Source organism: Bos taurus, chromosome 9 (genome assembly GCF_002263795.3).
Source record: "Bos taurus isolate L1 Dominette 01449 registration number 42190680 breed Hereford chromosome 9, ARS-UCD2.0, whole genome shotgun sequence".
Taxonomy (NCBI): Eukaryota; Metazoa; Chordata; class Mammalia; order Artiodactyla; family Bovidae; genus Bos; species Bos taurus.
Window position 1 is genome coordinate 98,444,810 of NC_037336.1, and position 16,946 is coordinate 98,461,755.

The following is a 16,946-nucleotide window of genomic DNA, read 5'->3' on the forward strand; positions in this document are numbered from 1 at the left end:
AAGCCCTCAGCTCATAAGGGTGCAGCCAGAATTCAGCTGAGTCTGCCTCCCTGTCTCGGTCTTGCAGCCATCACCCCCAGTCTCTGCTGCGACTTGAAACTTCCCTGGGCCATGCCCTGACAGAACAAGCAAACCAGCAAGGCAAGCACAATCCTCTACCAACATACGTCACTAGGATGCCCCTCAACCCCCTCTCAGTGTTTACCGCACACCCATAAGCGCGCACGCACACACAGACACACACAGACACACTCACACACACGCACACTCAGTTCCCCGTCCTCGGTGGGGGGTTCTGGGACTCTAATGCTGACCCCTTGCTCTCCACCACCCCCTCCTCCACCCCTCCTGCCACCCTTGGGTGCGGGGAACTTCCCTCTTCCCCACACCCGTCAGAAAGGCAACAGACGATCTAGTTCATGTTCTCAAACAGGTAAATGTTTGGGTATACACTCTGAATAATTACTCGTGTAATTATAATATGTGTCTACTGCTGTTACAGGGGAGCTCGGTGATAATAATAATGATTAACATGTACCTGGCGCTCTTCTAGATGATTTGCATGAATGAACTAATGTATTATTTACAAGGCATTTGAAGCCTAGACCAGTGTAATCCCTGCTTTAATGAGGGCACTGAGATGGCTTGCCCAAGGACAGACGAGTAAATTACCAGCAGAAGCAGGAGCAGAAGCAGGACTGAGGCTCCAAAATCTACTTACCTAGGCTCCAAAATAATCTTAACTACTTTCACGCGGACAGGACGCAGCCCTCGTAGGTTTGCATAAAATATAAATAAACATGAAAATGAAAAAGTACCGCAGGCACGCAGTAAGGTAGAACGCGTTCAGCGAAGAGTAAGATACGTGATGTAACTGGAACTCAGGTTGTGAGAGTGAAATGTCAGGGCACGAAGCTCAGAAGGGAGTCTGGGGCCAGACCCAAAAGGGCTGAGTTCACCGCGGTGAAGAGATTAGGATGTACCCTGCACACATCTGGTGAAGGACAGCTTGAAGACAAGTGACATGGACAATGTATTTTTAGAAAGGAGCGTCTGGCAGCACTTTGACGAATGAACAAGGGACAAGCGAGACTGGTATCGGGCAATCATTTGAGAATCTGCTCGTTGATGAATTCTTTCAGCACAGGTGAGGTGGTCTATACACCAGGAGTTAATATGAAATATTACAGATCAAAAAAAAAAAATGGATTGAACATGGCATCCGGGGCTCACAAGTTAGGGCGCATGACCAAATGTGGACAAGTATACAAGCTTAATAAATACCCTAGTAGAAGCATATACAAAATACTCCAGTGCTGCAAACTCTTAATTCTTTGTCCTGGAGAGGACATGAAAGGTTCTCTGACCTGGGTGCCAAGCCAAGTTCCGTGGAAGCTAGAAACGCTTGGAACACGGTTAACATTCCTTTAAGTCTGACAATAAAACTGTGGATCCCATGCACCCGATATACCACAATTTCTTAATAAAAATTAAATATTTTGTGGATTTGCAAACTAGGTATCTTAGCTGACCATGATTGTTGTAAACTGAAAAGGGTCTTCGTGGACTTTGCTTTAGAGTGTTGTTTTTACTCCCAGATGAAAAATCATGCCTGTATTCTGTTGATTTTAAGACTCAGAGGAGACGGGAGATATTAGGCATCAACTGTGAACAAATACAGACCTTGTCCTCAGGGAGCATAGAGATATCTCTGCAGAAACCTTGTTGCAGAGGAAACACGATGGCATAACAGTAGCTACATAAATGGCCTTGTAAAAGCAACCAGTTCAGGTAAGTGACTCAGTTGGGTCTGACTCTTTGTGATCCCATGGACTACAGCACGCCATGCTTCCCTGTCCTTCACCATCTCCCAGAGTTTGCTCAAACTCATGTCTGTCGAGTCAGTGATGCCATCCAACCATCTCATCCTGTGTCATCCCCTTCTCTTCCTGCCTTCAAGTAACAATAGGCAATAAGCAGAGTCTAGAGAACCCAGGAATAGAGAGATAGGTGGAGAAAGGAATTTAGAGATAGAAAGAACAGAATTGCAAAGAACATTCTAAATAGCAGTGCTTGATCTTCTCTGAAGACACTGTCTTCACAGATGTTGGAAGGCAGAGTTCACTGTAGGAAGAGAGATACCAGCTCCCCAAATTGTATAATGAGAAGAATGAAAATGAGCCTTTCACTCGTCGTGGTTTTAAATTTTCTCTGTAACCTTCGCTGAGTTAAAGGAAATGCTCTTTATACCACACACTAAGAAGTTCAGTCTTTCTCACAGCAAAGAAAACATAGTAACATTTTTAGAGCTCTGTTTGGATACTGTGATTTAAGATGTTTGTTTCCAGAATTAGGGCCCCCTTGTACAGAGTGTGTATTTCCCCACCTGTCACTGGTATACAACTGTGAAATGTCAAAATAACTTGACTGTCACTATCACATCTGCTATAAAAGATGGACACTTAGGTGTGTGGCCTAAGGTTATACTCTGAAGCAGAGATTCAATGAGGCAGATAGTATTTTTTCATTAAAAATTTGGCAAAGGTTTCAGCCGACAAATACGAAATCGGGAAGTTTATGTACTGTTATTTTATATACGTCTTTTGCAGTCTTCCTGTGCGGTGGTGTACATGTTTGCATTCATATGTTATTATGAATATTAGTGTCTTGAGAGCAAAGACAGAATTTTCAGCACTGTAAGTTTTTATCCCCTAGATTCATTCTTATACTACTCAAACCCAGAAGGATGGTGTCATTTTCTCTAAAGATACACTGACCCACTTGGAAGTCCCCCGAATCGCTGGCAGACGTTGATGTGTGCCCGGCTTTAACCTGCAAGCTCTCTGGGCTCAGTGTTCTGTGTCCTTCACAAATGACTTCTGTTCTTCAATCACTTTGAACAAAATGACAGCAGAACCAGAATAGTTTAGGGAAATGTTGGCATACCCAAAAGATATTTTTTTTTCCCTTGGACTGCAAGGAGATCAAACCAGTCCAACCTAAAGGAAATCAGTCCTGAATATTCATTGGAAGGACTGATGCTGAAGCTGAAGTTCCAATACTTTGGCCACCTGCTTGGAAGAGCCGACTTACTGGAAAAGACTCTGATGCTGGGAGGGATTGGGGGCAGGAGGAGAAGGGGACGACAGAGGATGAGATGGCTGGATGGCATCACCAACTCAATGGACGTGAGTTTGAGCAAGCTCTGGGAGTTGGTGATGGACAGGGAAGCCTGGCGTGCTGCAGTCCATGGGGTCGCAAAGAGCTGGACACGACTGAGTGACTAAACGGCAATGGCATCTCAGTTAGTTAGGATAAACCTGGGAATGGGGTTTCTCTTTACAAATAGTGAAGAAAACCCCAGAGAAGGCCAGTAAAGTCACATTTTTAAAGTGATGGAACTCGCCTCGTACGAGTACTGGATTTGGACGCAGATCTGCTGATTCCAGCTGCATGCTGCTCTCCATGAACGGAGTGTGTCATTACTTTCCCCTTTCAATAAACGGTTAGTATTAAAATATGAATCAAAGGAAACAAGTAGTATTTTTTCTGAACACACTTTCATTTTTTTTCCTACTCACTAACTCCAACGTTCAGCCCAACACTCTTAGCTAGTTCAGTGATTCAGTAGATGTTTGTTACTTTTTTTTTAGGTGAAATTTAAGAAATATAAGAACTTCTGAGTATAAAGAACCTTAATATATTTGTAACTTATCCCTGAAGATTATATACATAGCAAAATTATCTGCTGATGTAAGAGACAGCCAATACTGCTATCATAGTAATTTCTTCTTAAAGCTGCTTCACAGCATTAACTTCACCTAAATTAATCCTTTCCGGAGCTCTTTAATTCTCCTTACTTGGTTGAGTGTATTAAGGTTCATAGTAAATTATCTAATCATGGAGAGTTTTTGTAAAATGATTCGATACTCTACGATTGACACCAATGGTAAAAGCCACAAATAATCTGTTTCTAACTCTGTCTCAATTCCTAAGACTGTGCCAGGACTTTCAAGGCATTTCATATATTGCTTGCTTTTCCCAAAATATAATTATTCCCTCTCTACATCTGATAAAAATTATGCTATTTTTGCCATTATACAGAAATGTGATAAATGAATCTTTGAAGATGTATCTGAAGGTGTATTTTAATATATATTTTGCTCCTTTTTAATCTACCCTCCTGATGTTAAAAAAAAAAAAAAGCTGTTTGAAAAAATTTAGGAGGTGCGTTTAACTGGGAATTATTTTTTTTTCATTTATTCCACTTCAGAGCATCACTCATTGACTGCTGCGGTTAGGAACACACAAGTCCTGGATAATAAAGGTTAAGTGTGCATAAATTCGAGATCTGCTTACAACTGACCTTTAGCTGTCTTGTTAGCATTTCTGACAGAAACTTGAAATAAGGTTATTCCATAAAATAATTTGATTCTCCAGTCCCAAGTCCAGATTTGTTATTCAGTAATTATTATATTAATAATATCTTCCAGCTAGATAAAACCTTCAGTATTTGTAATAAACAGCAAGCCATCAAGATAGTGAAAATGTGACAGGTCAATGGAAAGAAATATTGGGTTTGGATTCTCACTCTGTCCCTGCTCAGAATGTGGTCCCCAAAGGTCACTGAGCCTCTAAAATCTTCCGCTTCTCACCTTAAGAATAGAAAACTTGCCTTGAGTTTAGGTGTCAAACTTGTAGATTAACTTGAACATAAGTCACCACCGTCGTAAGTTTGTCTGTTCACCCACGAGTATAGTCAGTGTATTCATTTGTTCATGGAAGACCATTCCTGTTTTCCATTTACACTTGTCAGTAATCTTTTGTAATTGTCTCCATAAAGTCTTATGGGCTGTTAGTTTTAAATCTCTGCTTGTGCGCTAAGTCATTTCAGTTGTGTCCAACTCTTTGCGACCCTGTAGACTGTATCCTCTGTCCATGGGATTCTCCAGGCAAGAATACTGGCATGGGTTGCCATTTCCTCCTCCAGGGGATCTTCCCAACCCAGGGGTCAAACTCGAGTCTCTTACGTCTCCTGCATTGGCAGGTGTTACCTTGAAGGGTTTATTTGCTTCATTTCTTGCTATTGTGAACATTAAAAAATACATACATTTTAATAGCATAGAGGGATACGACTATTTTTAGTTTGCTGATCTTTTATGCAGCAATTTTTCTGAACTCTCTTACTAATTAAACTTGCTTGTAGATTCTCTGGGTATACTATATGGATAAGCATAACATCCTCAAACAACGAGACCTTTTTTTCCCACCAGTCTTTATATGTATTTTATTTTCAGCATTAGCTTGAATTTCCAGGACAATGCTGAATAGTGATGATGTTTAACAATCTTGTTTCTTTTCTAAGGAATTCAATGGACTTTTCCATAATTTAAATATTCCTAAAGTTTCGCCATAAAGTATGATATTTGCTGTAGGTTTTTCCTACAGGGTTTTTATTTTTTATTTTTACTGCAGTAAAATAGTGTTTTTATTTTTTAATGAATGATTTTATCAAGTGTTTTATCTGCATCCATTAAAATGATCTTATTTTTCATCCTTTAAAAATTTAAACATGATGTTGAAATATTCTGATGTTATTGTAACACAGCCAGTTTGGTCATACTTTTTAACATGCTATTGAATTCAATTTGCCTGTTGTTTTATTTTTGATTCAGTGAGATTAGACTGTAGCTATTTGATTCTAGTGGCAAGGTTATGATGGCCTCATATAGTGAGCTGTGTAGTTTTCCTTTATTCTTTATTCTCTAAAGGAGTCTGTATAAATGGGCATTTTTCTGTTCTTTTAAGGTTAAGTAGTCTCATTGTAATTCAATTCTTAACATGCTGTTATTTCTATAAGGATTTTTCCCTTTGATCTATGAGTAATTTAAAAGTGTAAATCTCCAAATATATGGAAGTTAAAAGCTTGGCTGTCTTTTAGTTAATGATTTGTTATTTAATTTTCTTCAAAAAATTTAACACATCACTTTTCACTTTCATTTATTGGAGAAGGAAATGGCAACCCACTCCAGTGTTCTTGCCTGGAGAATCCCAGGGAGGGAGGAGCCTGGTGGGCTGCCGTCTGTGGGGTCGCACAGAGTCGGACACAACTGAAGCGACTTAGCAGCAGCAGCAGCAGCAGCAACATAGGTATTTCGGAATTTCTTGAGACTTACTTTATGGCTTAGTGTTCATTTAGTTTTCTAAACTGTCTCAAGTGTGCTTAGTCACTCAGTCCTGTCCAGCTGTTTGCGACCCCATGGACTACACTGTCCACAGAATTCTCCAGGCCAGAATACTGGAGTGGGTAGCTGTTCCCTTCTGCAGGGGATGTTCCCAACCCAGGGATTGAACCCAGGTCTCCCGCATTGCAGGCAGATTCTTTACCAGCTGAGCCACAAGGGAAGCCCGTGCTTGTAAAGAATGTGTTTTATCTAATTATTGAAGGCAAGTTTTTATATTATATATCCTTTAAGTAAACCTGTGTCTAAAATTTATGGTCTAAACTTCATATTGAAAAGTAAATTATGATAACAGAAAAACAGAAAAGGAAAGGTAATAACAGGGGAGCCTTGACATATTAAAATCTATTAAACAATTGTGATAATTAAAATAATATTGGTTCATGAATAAAAATTAAAAAAAGATCAGTGCAATAGAATAGAAAGTCAAGAAGTAAATAAATATGGTGGAACAACTAGGTGGCCACTGGAAAAAAGTTGCCACTGGAAGCATACTTCACACCATACCAAGAAAAGTTACAAATGCTTTGATGACTTAAATATAAGGGGAAAAAATCATAAAGTACTATAAACAATTATAAATTATCTTTTCTAATTGTTTCTATTCTTTTTGCTATGGAATGGAGGAAAACTTTTCTAATGATGACTCAAACTTCAGAATCCATAAAAAAATTAATAAATTCTAAAACAAAAAAGTCTTCAAAAAATTGAAACTCCTATCATACATAAAGGATAAATCCCCATAATATAAACGAGCTCCTAAAGAAAAAGTTCAATGTAAGCTTTAAAAAAAAATGGCCAAGAATGTGAAAGTACAATTCACATAAAATGACATAAAAATGATTTTCAAAAATATCTTTAAAATGTGATTATTCTCACAGTAGAAGAAATACAGGTTAAAATAACAGAAAAATAACATTTACCTATTTGTTGTTGTTATTCAGTCACTAAGTCATGTCTGACTCTTTGCAACCCCATGAACTGCAGCATGCCAGGGTTCCCTGTCCTTCACTATCTCCCCGAGTTTGCTCAAACTCATGTCAGTTGATTTGCTGATGCCATCCAACCATCTCATTGTCTGTCACCCCCTTCTCCTGCTGCCCTCAATCTTTCCCAGCATCAGGGGCTTTTCCAGTGAGTTGGTTCTTCTCATCAGGTGGCCAAAGTATTGGAGCTTCAGCTTCAGCATCAGTCCTTCCAATGAATCTTTAGTACTGATCTCCTTTAGGATGGACTGGTTGGATCTCCTTGCAGTCCAAGGGACTCTCAAGAGTCTTCTCCAACACCACAGTTCAAAAGCATCAATTCTTCAGCACTCAACCTTCTTTATTTTGCCTATAATATTGTCAAAAATCAAAGTTTGTTGACTTTCTCTTTGGATAGGCAATGAAGAAACAGGGAATATAATTTAGTATCATCCCTATGAAGCACCACTTGGCAAAATACATAAATACTGCAAATACAGTTTCTCTTCCAGGAATTTCTCCTGTATCACACTTATTATATGTTTTACTGTACCTTTATTTTCCATCTTTTTCTGACATTATATTTTGAGTATACCTCTTATAAACAAATTTGTAGCTGAAGTATATTTTCCCTCTCTTTAGAATCTTTTAACTAGAGAATGTAATCTGTTTACATTTACTATGATTATTTATCTACTTGGATTCATCCCACATATTTTCTTCTCTTCATGTTTTCTCGTGGAGGCAGCTGGGATGTTCAGTCAGCCTTCTGTAATGTTAATAGAGCTTTATGCTAAAGCTGAAGCTCCAGTACTTTGGCCACCTCATGCGAAGAGTTGACTCACTGGAAAAGACCCTGATGCTGGGAGGGATTGGGGGCAGGAGGAGAAGGGGACGCCAGAGGATGAGATGGCTGGATGGCATCACTGACTCGATGGACGTGAGTCTGAGTGAACTCCAGGAGTTGGTGATGGACAGGGAGGCCTGGCGTGCTGCGATTCATGGGGTCGCAAAGAGTCGGACACGACTGAGTGACTGAACTGAACTGAACTGATGCTCTTGCTTTTGAAAGTTAATTTTATTTCTATTCTTTCCATGTGTATCTTTGCACTTTAATATGCTGAATTAAGTGTAAGGTTAATCATTTTATCCTCATCCCTGTCAATGCAAAGGCCTTACTCTGAGGCAGGTCACTTTTCTCTCATCATCTTTATTTCTCCCTCCTAGTGTCTGCAGATCCACCTTTAAATCACTGTAATTAATGATTTTTGTATTTTTATAGTCAGTGTTTATTTAGTCTTGTCAGTGTTTTTTAAAAATGTACACTATTATCTCTTCCATCTCTTCTTTGTCCTCAGTTCACTCCAGTGTTTAATAAATTCTATCCTTTGGTTGAAGGGATAACCCTTGGGTTAAAATAACAGCAACAACAAAATCCAAACAAACAACAACAAACCTTTCGGTCTGTGTCTTGGCCAAATACATTTAATTTGGTTTTATTTTTAAATGGTGATTTAGCTGAGTACTGTGTTCAAGATTAACAATTACTGAAACCTTTCAGCACATTGAAGCGTTCTTATTCTGCCTCTTGGCTTCTATTTCATTAGTAAGACATGTAAGTTAAGTCTAATTTCGGTCCTTTATCTATGATCTGCCTTTTTTTACCCTGCCTCCTGGCCTCTATTTTATTAGTTAGACATGTAATTTAAGTCTAATTTCAGTCCTTTATCTATAATCTGCCTTTTGTTTCTAGGTGCTTTTAAATCTTTTCCTTGACTTTGGAGTTTTATAGTTTTTATCAAAAAGGTGTCTAGACATGCATGTTCCATCTGAAAATTCACACTTTTATTTGATTTTGAATGAGTCTCCACCATTATGGCTCCAAACCCCCCTTTCTCCATACTCCATCCTCTGAAGTCCCATGAGTCAAATGTGGGAGCATCTTGAGTTGGGATTTATCTGTACCTTTTCCATTGCCTCACCCCTGTGCTAATTCTGTGTTGGCCCCTCAGTTCTGTGATCCAGACCCCTATTCTCTTTTAATCTGGAACCAGTCTATTCTTCAAACTGCTATTGAATTTTAAGGTTAATGATAGTATATATTTTCTGTTAAGCAAATATTAACACTTCCGCAATTTGCTTTTATCTGAGCCCAGAAGTTTCCTTTCCATGGTCTGAAAACATTTTTTTCCCCCTTAATTCCTTGACTTCTTTGGTTAATTCCTTAATTCCTTTGGGTTTCTGTTTCTCAAGTGAAGTTTTTCCCAGCAAGAGCTTTGTCAAACATTAAACTTCTTATTTCCACAAATTTGTGGAAAGAGTTTCTGGTCCGCTTTTCACAAGTGAGACAGCACTTAAAGGGTTCCAGTGAGTGCAGGAGTTTCAGCCTAACTCCCTTCTCTTGCCAAATGCTCTCTTTTCCTAACTCTTGAGATTTTAAAAGCTCATTCTCAGTCTTATGATGTGATCTGTGTCTGATACAACCTAGGGTCGGACACTATCGTCTCTGTGACTCTGGTTTTTGTCTTTAGCATCTGAGGGTTTCCTAACTTCAACTTCAAATACAACACATTTTGGGTTTTTTTAGACTTTATAACAGTGTAGGGATCCACATTATCCATCCTGTGTGAAATTTCCTTTTTAACACTAAAGAACATTTTTCACGTTAAAAGTCTTACTTTTTTAATCATGTACTAATACAGGATTTTAGCTATATATTTGGTATCATTGAGAAAATGTAGTGAAAGCATTAGTCACTCAGCTGTCTCTGACTCTTTGTGACCCCATGGACTGTAGACTGCCAACTCCTCCATCCGTGGGATTCTCCAGGCAGGAATAGTGGAGTGGTTGCCCTTGCTTTCTCCAGGAGATCTTCCCAACCCAGAGATCGAACCCAGCTTCTGCATTGCAGGCGGATTCTTTACCATCTGAGCCACCAGGGGTTCTTCGTCACAAACACATCCACACACATTTGAAAAAGAGAAGTGCATCTGAGTTTGAAATATGTTATGTCTATCATCTGTGTTAGTTGCTCAGTCATGTCCAACTCTTTGTGACCCCATGGACTGTAGCCCGCCTGGCCCCTCTGTCCATGGGATTCTCCAGGCAAGAAGACTGGAGTGGGTTGCCATTTACTTCTCCAATATCGTCTGTAAACAATGCTTATTTGTAAGATCTCTTGTAGCAGTTTAACAGTTGCCTTTAGGCTTGAAAATAGTAAGGTAAATCTTTATGTTAGAAATGTCATAAGAAGTCTAGATGAGGTCATAATACATTAATAGATAAGTACACCTTTTCAGATTTTTGTGATTCTAAGCAAGATTCTCGGTTATTACCATAGGACTCGTAATAACAGATACTATTAATGATACTTCATTTGCTAATTGAAGCAAGGGTATGGAAAGTGTAAGAGTAAGTTTTTGATTTGAGTTTTTTTTTTTTAATGAGACTCATGACCTCATTGGTTTTCTGATCTTTCAGTACAGCATTACTTCCTTGCATATTTGTTATGAAGATAAAAAAGAAAAGCATATTTGATAGCAGAGGTGAAGTTAGAATTGTAGTGCTTTTGACTAAAGGTCACTGTAAGATTTAGGGATCAACTTACAGGTTCTATGTGATCTTTAAAAAGTTATAAAACATGAATTTAAAAGAGAGAAATTCTGTGAGTAAAATACTTGATATTTCTAGACTTAATATCCAAGCTGTCACCAATCAATATTTTACCATGAAATTTTATCTGATATGTTCAAAACAGCCCTTGTTCTTTGTCTCATTTCAAACAGCTTTCTTTGAATTCTAGAGTTCTTGAATAAACTTTCAAGAAAAATTCCCAAATTTTATAGTAGTTTGAAAGTTACTATTTTTACAGTAATAGTAAAGAAACATAAATTATAATTTATCTGTTATGAAGAAGTTATCTTAAAAGAAAACTAATTTATATAGCTGAAAAAGGTTTACTGCTTCATGAATGGTAAAAATTATCTTTTGTAAGTTTAAATGAATAAAAGAAGCCAGCAATTTAAAAGACCTCTAAAGGATAGTAGTTGTCATGTGGCAAATATACATGCAAAGATATATAAGAGATCTACTAATTTATGTCTAGTTTGTTTTAATCTTGCATTATTCTCAATATCTAGATATTTTAGAAAGAAGATCTTGTGTTGTTCCAACATATTAATTATAGAGCCACATTAATATGTTTGTTTCTGATGATACTGTGAAAAACAGAAACTTTTCCTTCTAAAGTTTTAAAGGTAAACAGAACAGCATATCATTAAACCCTAAATGATTTCTAGTGAAATGAGAAGCAGAGAGAACCCTGTGCTGATTGTCTATTAAAATACTCACAAAGTTGCTGAAATAGAAATAATCGCTGCAGTCTTAACGGAGGAAACCTGGCATTTTATTTGTAGGATACCTAAGGGTATAGAAATGTACGTGCTTCCTCGCGTCACAGGGTCAGCGGTCGACACCAGCACCTCTGTGCACTCTGCTGTGGTTCCCACCCTCAGCTCCAGATATAGTCATTCATCATCTAGCCTTTGTTCCGCAGCTGAGTATGCTTCTCAAAGAGTTAACCCAGAGGACAGATTCAAAAGGTCAGAATTAAAATTCAAACACTTGCTTACTGAGTATTCACCTATTATGTGCCAAACACCCTTCTAGGCAATGACAAGCCCCCCACACAACGGAACTTAAGAAACTGCGATGAATAAATGATAAAAGCCACAAAAAAAAATCAAGCAGAGCAGTAGGCAGTGGTAAGAGGGCCTCGGTGAACTGAAATCTGGATGAAAGGGAGTGGTCAGCGACTGAGAGGTCTGGAAAGGAAGGGAAGGGTGCATTCAGAGAGTGTCTCTAGGAGGAAGGAGAGGGGAAAGAAAGGCATCGTCTGTCCAGGGAACAGAGCTACAGAAGGGCGGTGTGGAGGGACGGGAACAACCGGTCAGGGAGGCCCTGGCGGCGCCTCGGTCAGGACTACAGCAGGTCAAGACCCACATGTGCAGAGAAAGGAAGCAGGAAGGAAAAGCCCAAAGAGAAGATTAATTAGAGGCTGTTGCAGTAATCCAGGTAAGGAAGGTTGGTGGCTTAGGCTAAGCGGGTAGTAAATAAAACAGTGGAGAAGTGAGTGAACTAAGCATCTGTTTGGAGATAGAATCAATCTACCTTCTGATGGATTGGATGCAGAATTTGAAGGAAGGAAATCAAGGATGAACCCCAGTGATAAGGGCACGCTGTCAGGAGGCCTGGGGAAGGCATCATCACGAGATCAACTGTGCCATGCTGATGAGAGCCGCAAAGGGACCGGACCACTGGGCAGAGTGAAGGTCACCAGGGACCTGGGTAAAAGTAAGAGCAGCGAAGCCGTAGGGAAGTGGGTTGAAGCGAGAAGGAGAGTAAAGAAGCACAGACACCTTTATTGTGGAAAACAGTGTGACGGTTGTGTGGTAATGAGAAGGAACTCTTCGGATAAAAAGAAAAATACAGTAGAGCCAAGTCAGATACATCATTTCAAACCAAAAGAAATACACAGAGTTCCTGATTGCAAATGGAATGTAAGAATGTTTCCTAAGGCCTAGGCCAAATTCATCGACTGCAACAATGTTCTAATGATAAAGAAGAAACCTTAGAAGATATATAAACAGGAAAGAAAGTTATGTGTAAAAAATCACCCTGTTGGAAGTAGCAACATGTCTAGAGTTTTAAGAAGTTTCCATCCTCAAAACAGGATGGCAAGTTGTTATTGCATTATTAAGACAATAGATCTTAGTGAAATAGACAGGCCAAATAATTGATAAACAGGCCAGAAGAGAACTTCCAAGAGGAGAATTTCTGATATGAAGGTACTGCTGGGATCAATGTGCTCAAAGTGAAGTCGCTCAGTCGTGTCCGACTCTTTGCGACCCCAGGGACTGTAGCCCGCCAGGTTCCTCTGTCCATGGGATTTTTCAGGCAAGAATACTAGAGTGGGGTGCCATTGCCTTCTCCAGGGGATGTTCCCGACCCAGGGATCGAACCCAGGTCTCCCACATTGCAGGCAGACTCTGTACCATCCGTGTTAGGAGGAGTTAAAGACGTGGAGATCATCATTTTCTTCCTCAATCTCTCTCAGCCTTTCACTCAGGGTTGCTGTCTTTCAGATGCTCTCTTTTCTTTTCTTTCCCTATCCCTTCTCCCTTTGCTTTTCTTTCTTTTTTAAAACTTTCGAAATCATGTGCATCTTTGAAATTTGTCATTCGAATATGCAATGTAAAACAGGAGAGGAAAAAAACAAATGCAGCTATGAGGTACTTAGAAAAGATACTCTTAAAATACAGGGAATTCTTCTCATCGCTCTGCTGCAGCTTGATGGTGACTTAAATGGGAAGGAAATCCAAAAAAGAAGGGATACATGTATACGTATGGCGGATTCACTTTGCTGGCGTATTCAGTAGAAACTACACAGCGTGCTGAAGCAACTGGGCTCCAATAAAAAATCTAAATAGAATAAAAATAAAAGCTTATCATCAACCCCCATATATATAATATATATATTTATATATAATGCTACATGTTATATAAGTATAATATCACAGGAGGAAGAAAGTAAAAGGATAGAAAAAGGTATAGTAGATAAACTAGCAATAGCAAAATTATTATTTAATTAGACTAAGACAAACTGCATTAATAATGATAAAGAAGACAGAGACAAGAGGATAAAGGGAGATTATAATAATGCTGAACTTTGATACACAAAGCCCAAGAAGTAGTATCATGTCCTGCAGCCAGCCTGCTCGCGTTTGGATCCCAGTTCTATCGCTAACTAGCTGCAAACCTTAGGCAAGTTATTAAGCCTCTCTGTGCCTCAGTTTCCTCGTATTGAAAATTGAGATGCCAATCCCACCTACCTCGTACAGCTGTTGGTCCTCCCAGCCAGCTCAGTGGTAAAAAATTGACCCTCAGTGCAGGAGATGTGGGAGACAAGTTCGGTCCCTGGGTCAGGCAGATCCCCTGGAGGAGGAAATGGCTACTCACTCCAGTATTCTTGCCTTGAGAATCCCATGGACGGAGGAGCCTGGAGGGCTACAGTCCAGGGGATCGCAAAGAGTCAGACGTGACTGAGAGACAGAGCATGTTATGAGGATTAAGTGAACTAATACACGTAAGTATTCACAGTAGTGTCTGGTACCATAAAATGACATTTTTATTGGTGCTATTGTTGATGTTGGAGTCGTTGCTCCAAATCATACCAAAAAAAAAAAAAAAAAAATCAACAAAATTCCAAGGAAAAATGGGCATGTCAGTTATCTTAGTAGGGTATTTTTAACTCACTTCAATAAGATAAATACATTTTTTTAAATGTTAGAGAAAGCTGTAACATAGATGCAATGAAATATTTATACAGGCTATTTTATGTTTAAAGACATCACACACCAAAATATAAATAAAACAGTCCATATAACGAAACTACAAAATTGAAAGGAAAAAGTAAGTGAAAAGTAACATTCAGAGATCAAAAATTAAGATGACAGACATTAACCAGACATATTAAAATACAAAGTCTTAGCTCATACTAAAGTACAAAATGTAATGATTTGCTCCTTTATAAGAGATATGTAAAAAGCAACAATGGGGTTTAAAAAGACTTAGAAAAAAATAAAAAAAAATAGTACAGGTGACACATTATAAAATTAGGTTACAGGTAAAACTGTAGACAACAACACTGTACTTTTTGGAGCTGAATGATGCATTGATTTTTTTTAATTGTGAAAAACAGCACTCTAAAATATTTTCAAATACACAAAAATCCTTGAGAAGTTTAGTATTAAATACAAACTTCATTAACTTTGACTATGAATAAAGCAAATTTTACAATCTTCCAAGCAATACCAAGTAAAATTTACATCTGTATATACCTCCATTTAGGATTTATTTTCCAAGCCCTACTTGCAAAAGGACATGAACATTCAAATCTTGAGTGCTTACTTCCTTGGTTAGCCGGGTAATTCACGAGCAGTCTGGAGACAGACCTCCCACTTGGGAAATTTGAGAACTTTTGATTCACCCAGACTCACGGTAAGCACTCAGAAGTGTGGAGGAGTTATTATCTGTTATTCACACCAGGGGCAGGCAGGATAGACACTCCAGAATTCTGGGCAAGAACTGGAGGCTCTGAAAACTTCCTAACGTAAAAGGGTTTCTCTGAGGTCCTGATGGAATCCTCACTTACTTACAGTGATAATTGGAAGCTGGGCGCTTTCATAAGGACTTGGAAACTGGGGAAATTTGCACCTCTTCGTGGGAACACTGCATCCTTTGCCTGTAGGTGTGTTATACCCACAATCCTAGTCTATTGGCGTCTGTCCATCTGTGATCTCACCACCCCGTCTGTCACCTGCGGTACTAAGTCGGGTCATGGATACGCCACGCAGTAGATCAAATCTACGCGTGAACGGCTCCCAGCGCACCATCTCTTTTCTCTCTTCTGGAACTTTTGTTCCCGTTCCTTTTGGTGCTTGAAACAACTGCAAAGGTCTGGACAGGAGGTCATGTAGACATTATTGAGAGTGAAGTATATAGAGGTGGAAAAGAGATATATCTCTGCCCCCAGAAGAAACAGAGGGGAAATTTGGAATATTTTAATTTCCATGTGTCAGTGGTCTATTTAAGTTCAGCCCCATGTCTGTCTTTCCCATTTTTTCTCAAAGGCCCCAACATTCTTCTTGACATCCAGCTCCAGGAGACGTCCATGGGATCATATTTTACCCCTCACTTTCATATTTTCCAGGTCCTGAAAAGACATATCTCATAAGATATATTAATGTGCAATTAGATTCTTGTTTTTAGAAATTCAGATGCTAATCTCTTTCTTCTCAGCTGTTTTTTTCCCCCATTTTAAATCTTTTCAGTATATATACCATGGACTTCTTGAACCCCTTTTCAGTATTGCCCTTTGTGCCAAATGGTGAAAAAAAATTAACCTAGGACCCCCCCCTCCCCCGCAAAATACTAAAATGCTCCCAATGTAGATGATGATTTTAATCTGGTAAGATTTAAATAGCGATGATTTTAACCTCATTTCTAGATTACAGACAGGACAGCATACTTCCGGTCATTAGATGATCTGGTTAAGAAAACCTTCCTGAAGTTCTGACGACCTTACTTCTCCTAAGTTGGTGACAGCTTCTCAGCTGGCCCAGCCACGCTTTGCCTGACTTTTGTTTTCACATGACATTTTTTTTCTCTCTCTCTCTCTCCTTTCAGGTAGAAATTGAGAAGCTGGATTACCATCATTATCTGCCTCTGTTTTTTGATGGGCTCTGTGAAATGACATTTCCCTATGAGTTTTTCGCTCGGCAAGGAATCCACGACATGCTGGAACACGGGGGGAACAAGATTCTTCCTGTCATTCCACAGCTCATTATCCCGATAAAAAGTAAGTGAACAGGTGAAAAAAAGTATCACTCAGTTTATATGCTGCCACTTACTGACAACTCGCTAATTAAGCAATAAAACCCAACAGACTGAGGTTTATCCCCAGGTTTTGCAGGAATTTTTATAAGGTGACTTTTGGGGCCAGAAACTCCAGATCTCCTAACGTGTCCCATCAGGGCTCCTCAAGTCCCAGTGGCCAGGCCCGGCCCCCGCAGGCCCCCAGACTCTGCCTGCCCCTCGGCTGCCGACCTGCCCGACTACGGATGCTCCAGCTTTTGGCAGTGCTGCTGAGTGAAAGCAGGGGTCGGTGCAGCTCAGGGGC

The 16,946-nt window shown here is 39.3% G+C and overlaps 1 protein-coding gene across 1 annotated transcript in view; it reads left to right on the forward strand.

Moving 5' to 3' along the window:
- The window catches only part of PACRG (parkin coregulated), a 529,967-nt gene that overhangs the window by 252,018 nt on the left and 261,003 nt on the right, over positions 1-16,946 (forward strand). The window contains exon 3 of the mRNA NM_001435083.1: positions 16,454-16,625. Coding sequence (NP_001422012.1) covers positions 16,454-16,625 — 172 coding nt within the window. The remainder of the gene's footprint in view (positions 1-16,453; positions 16,626-16,946) is intronic.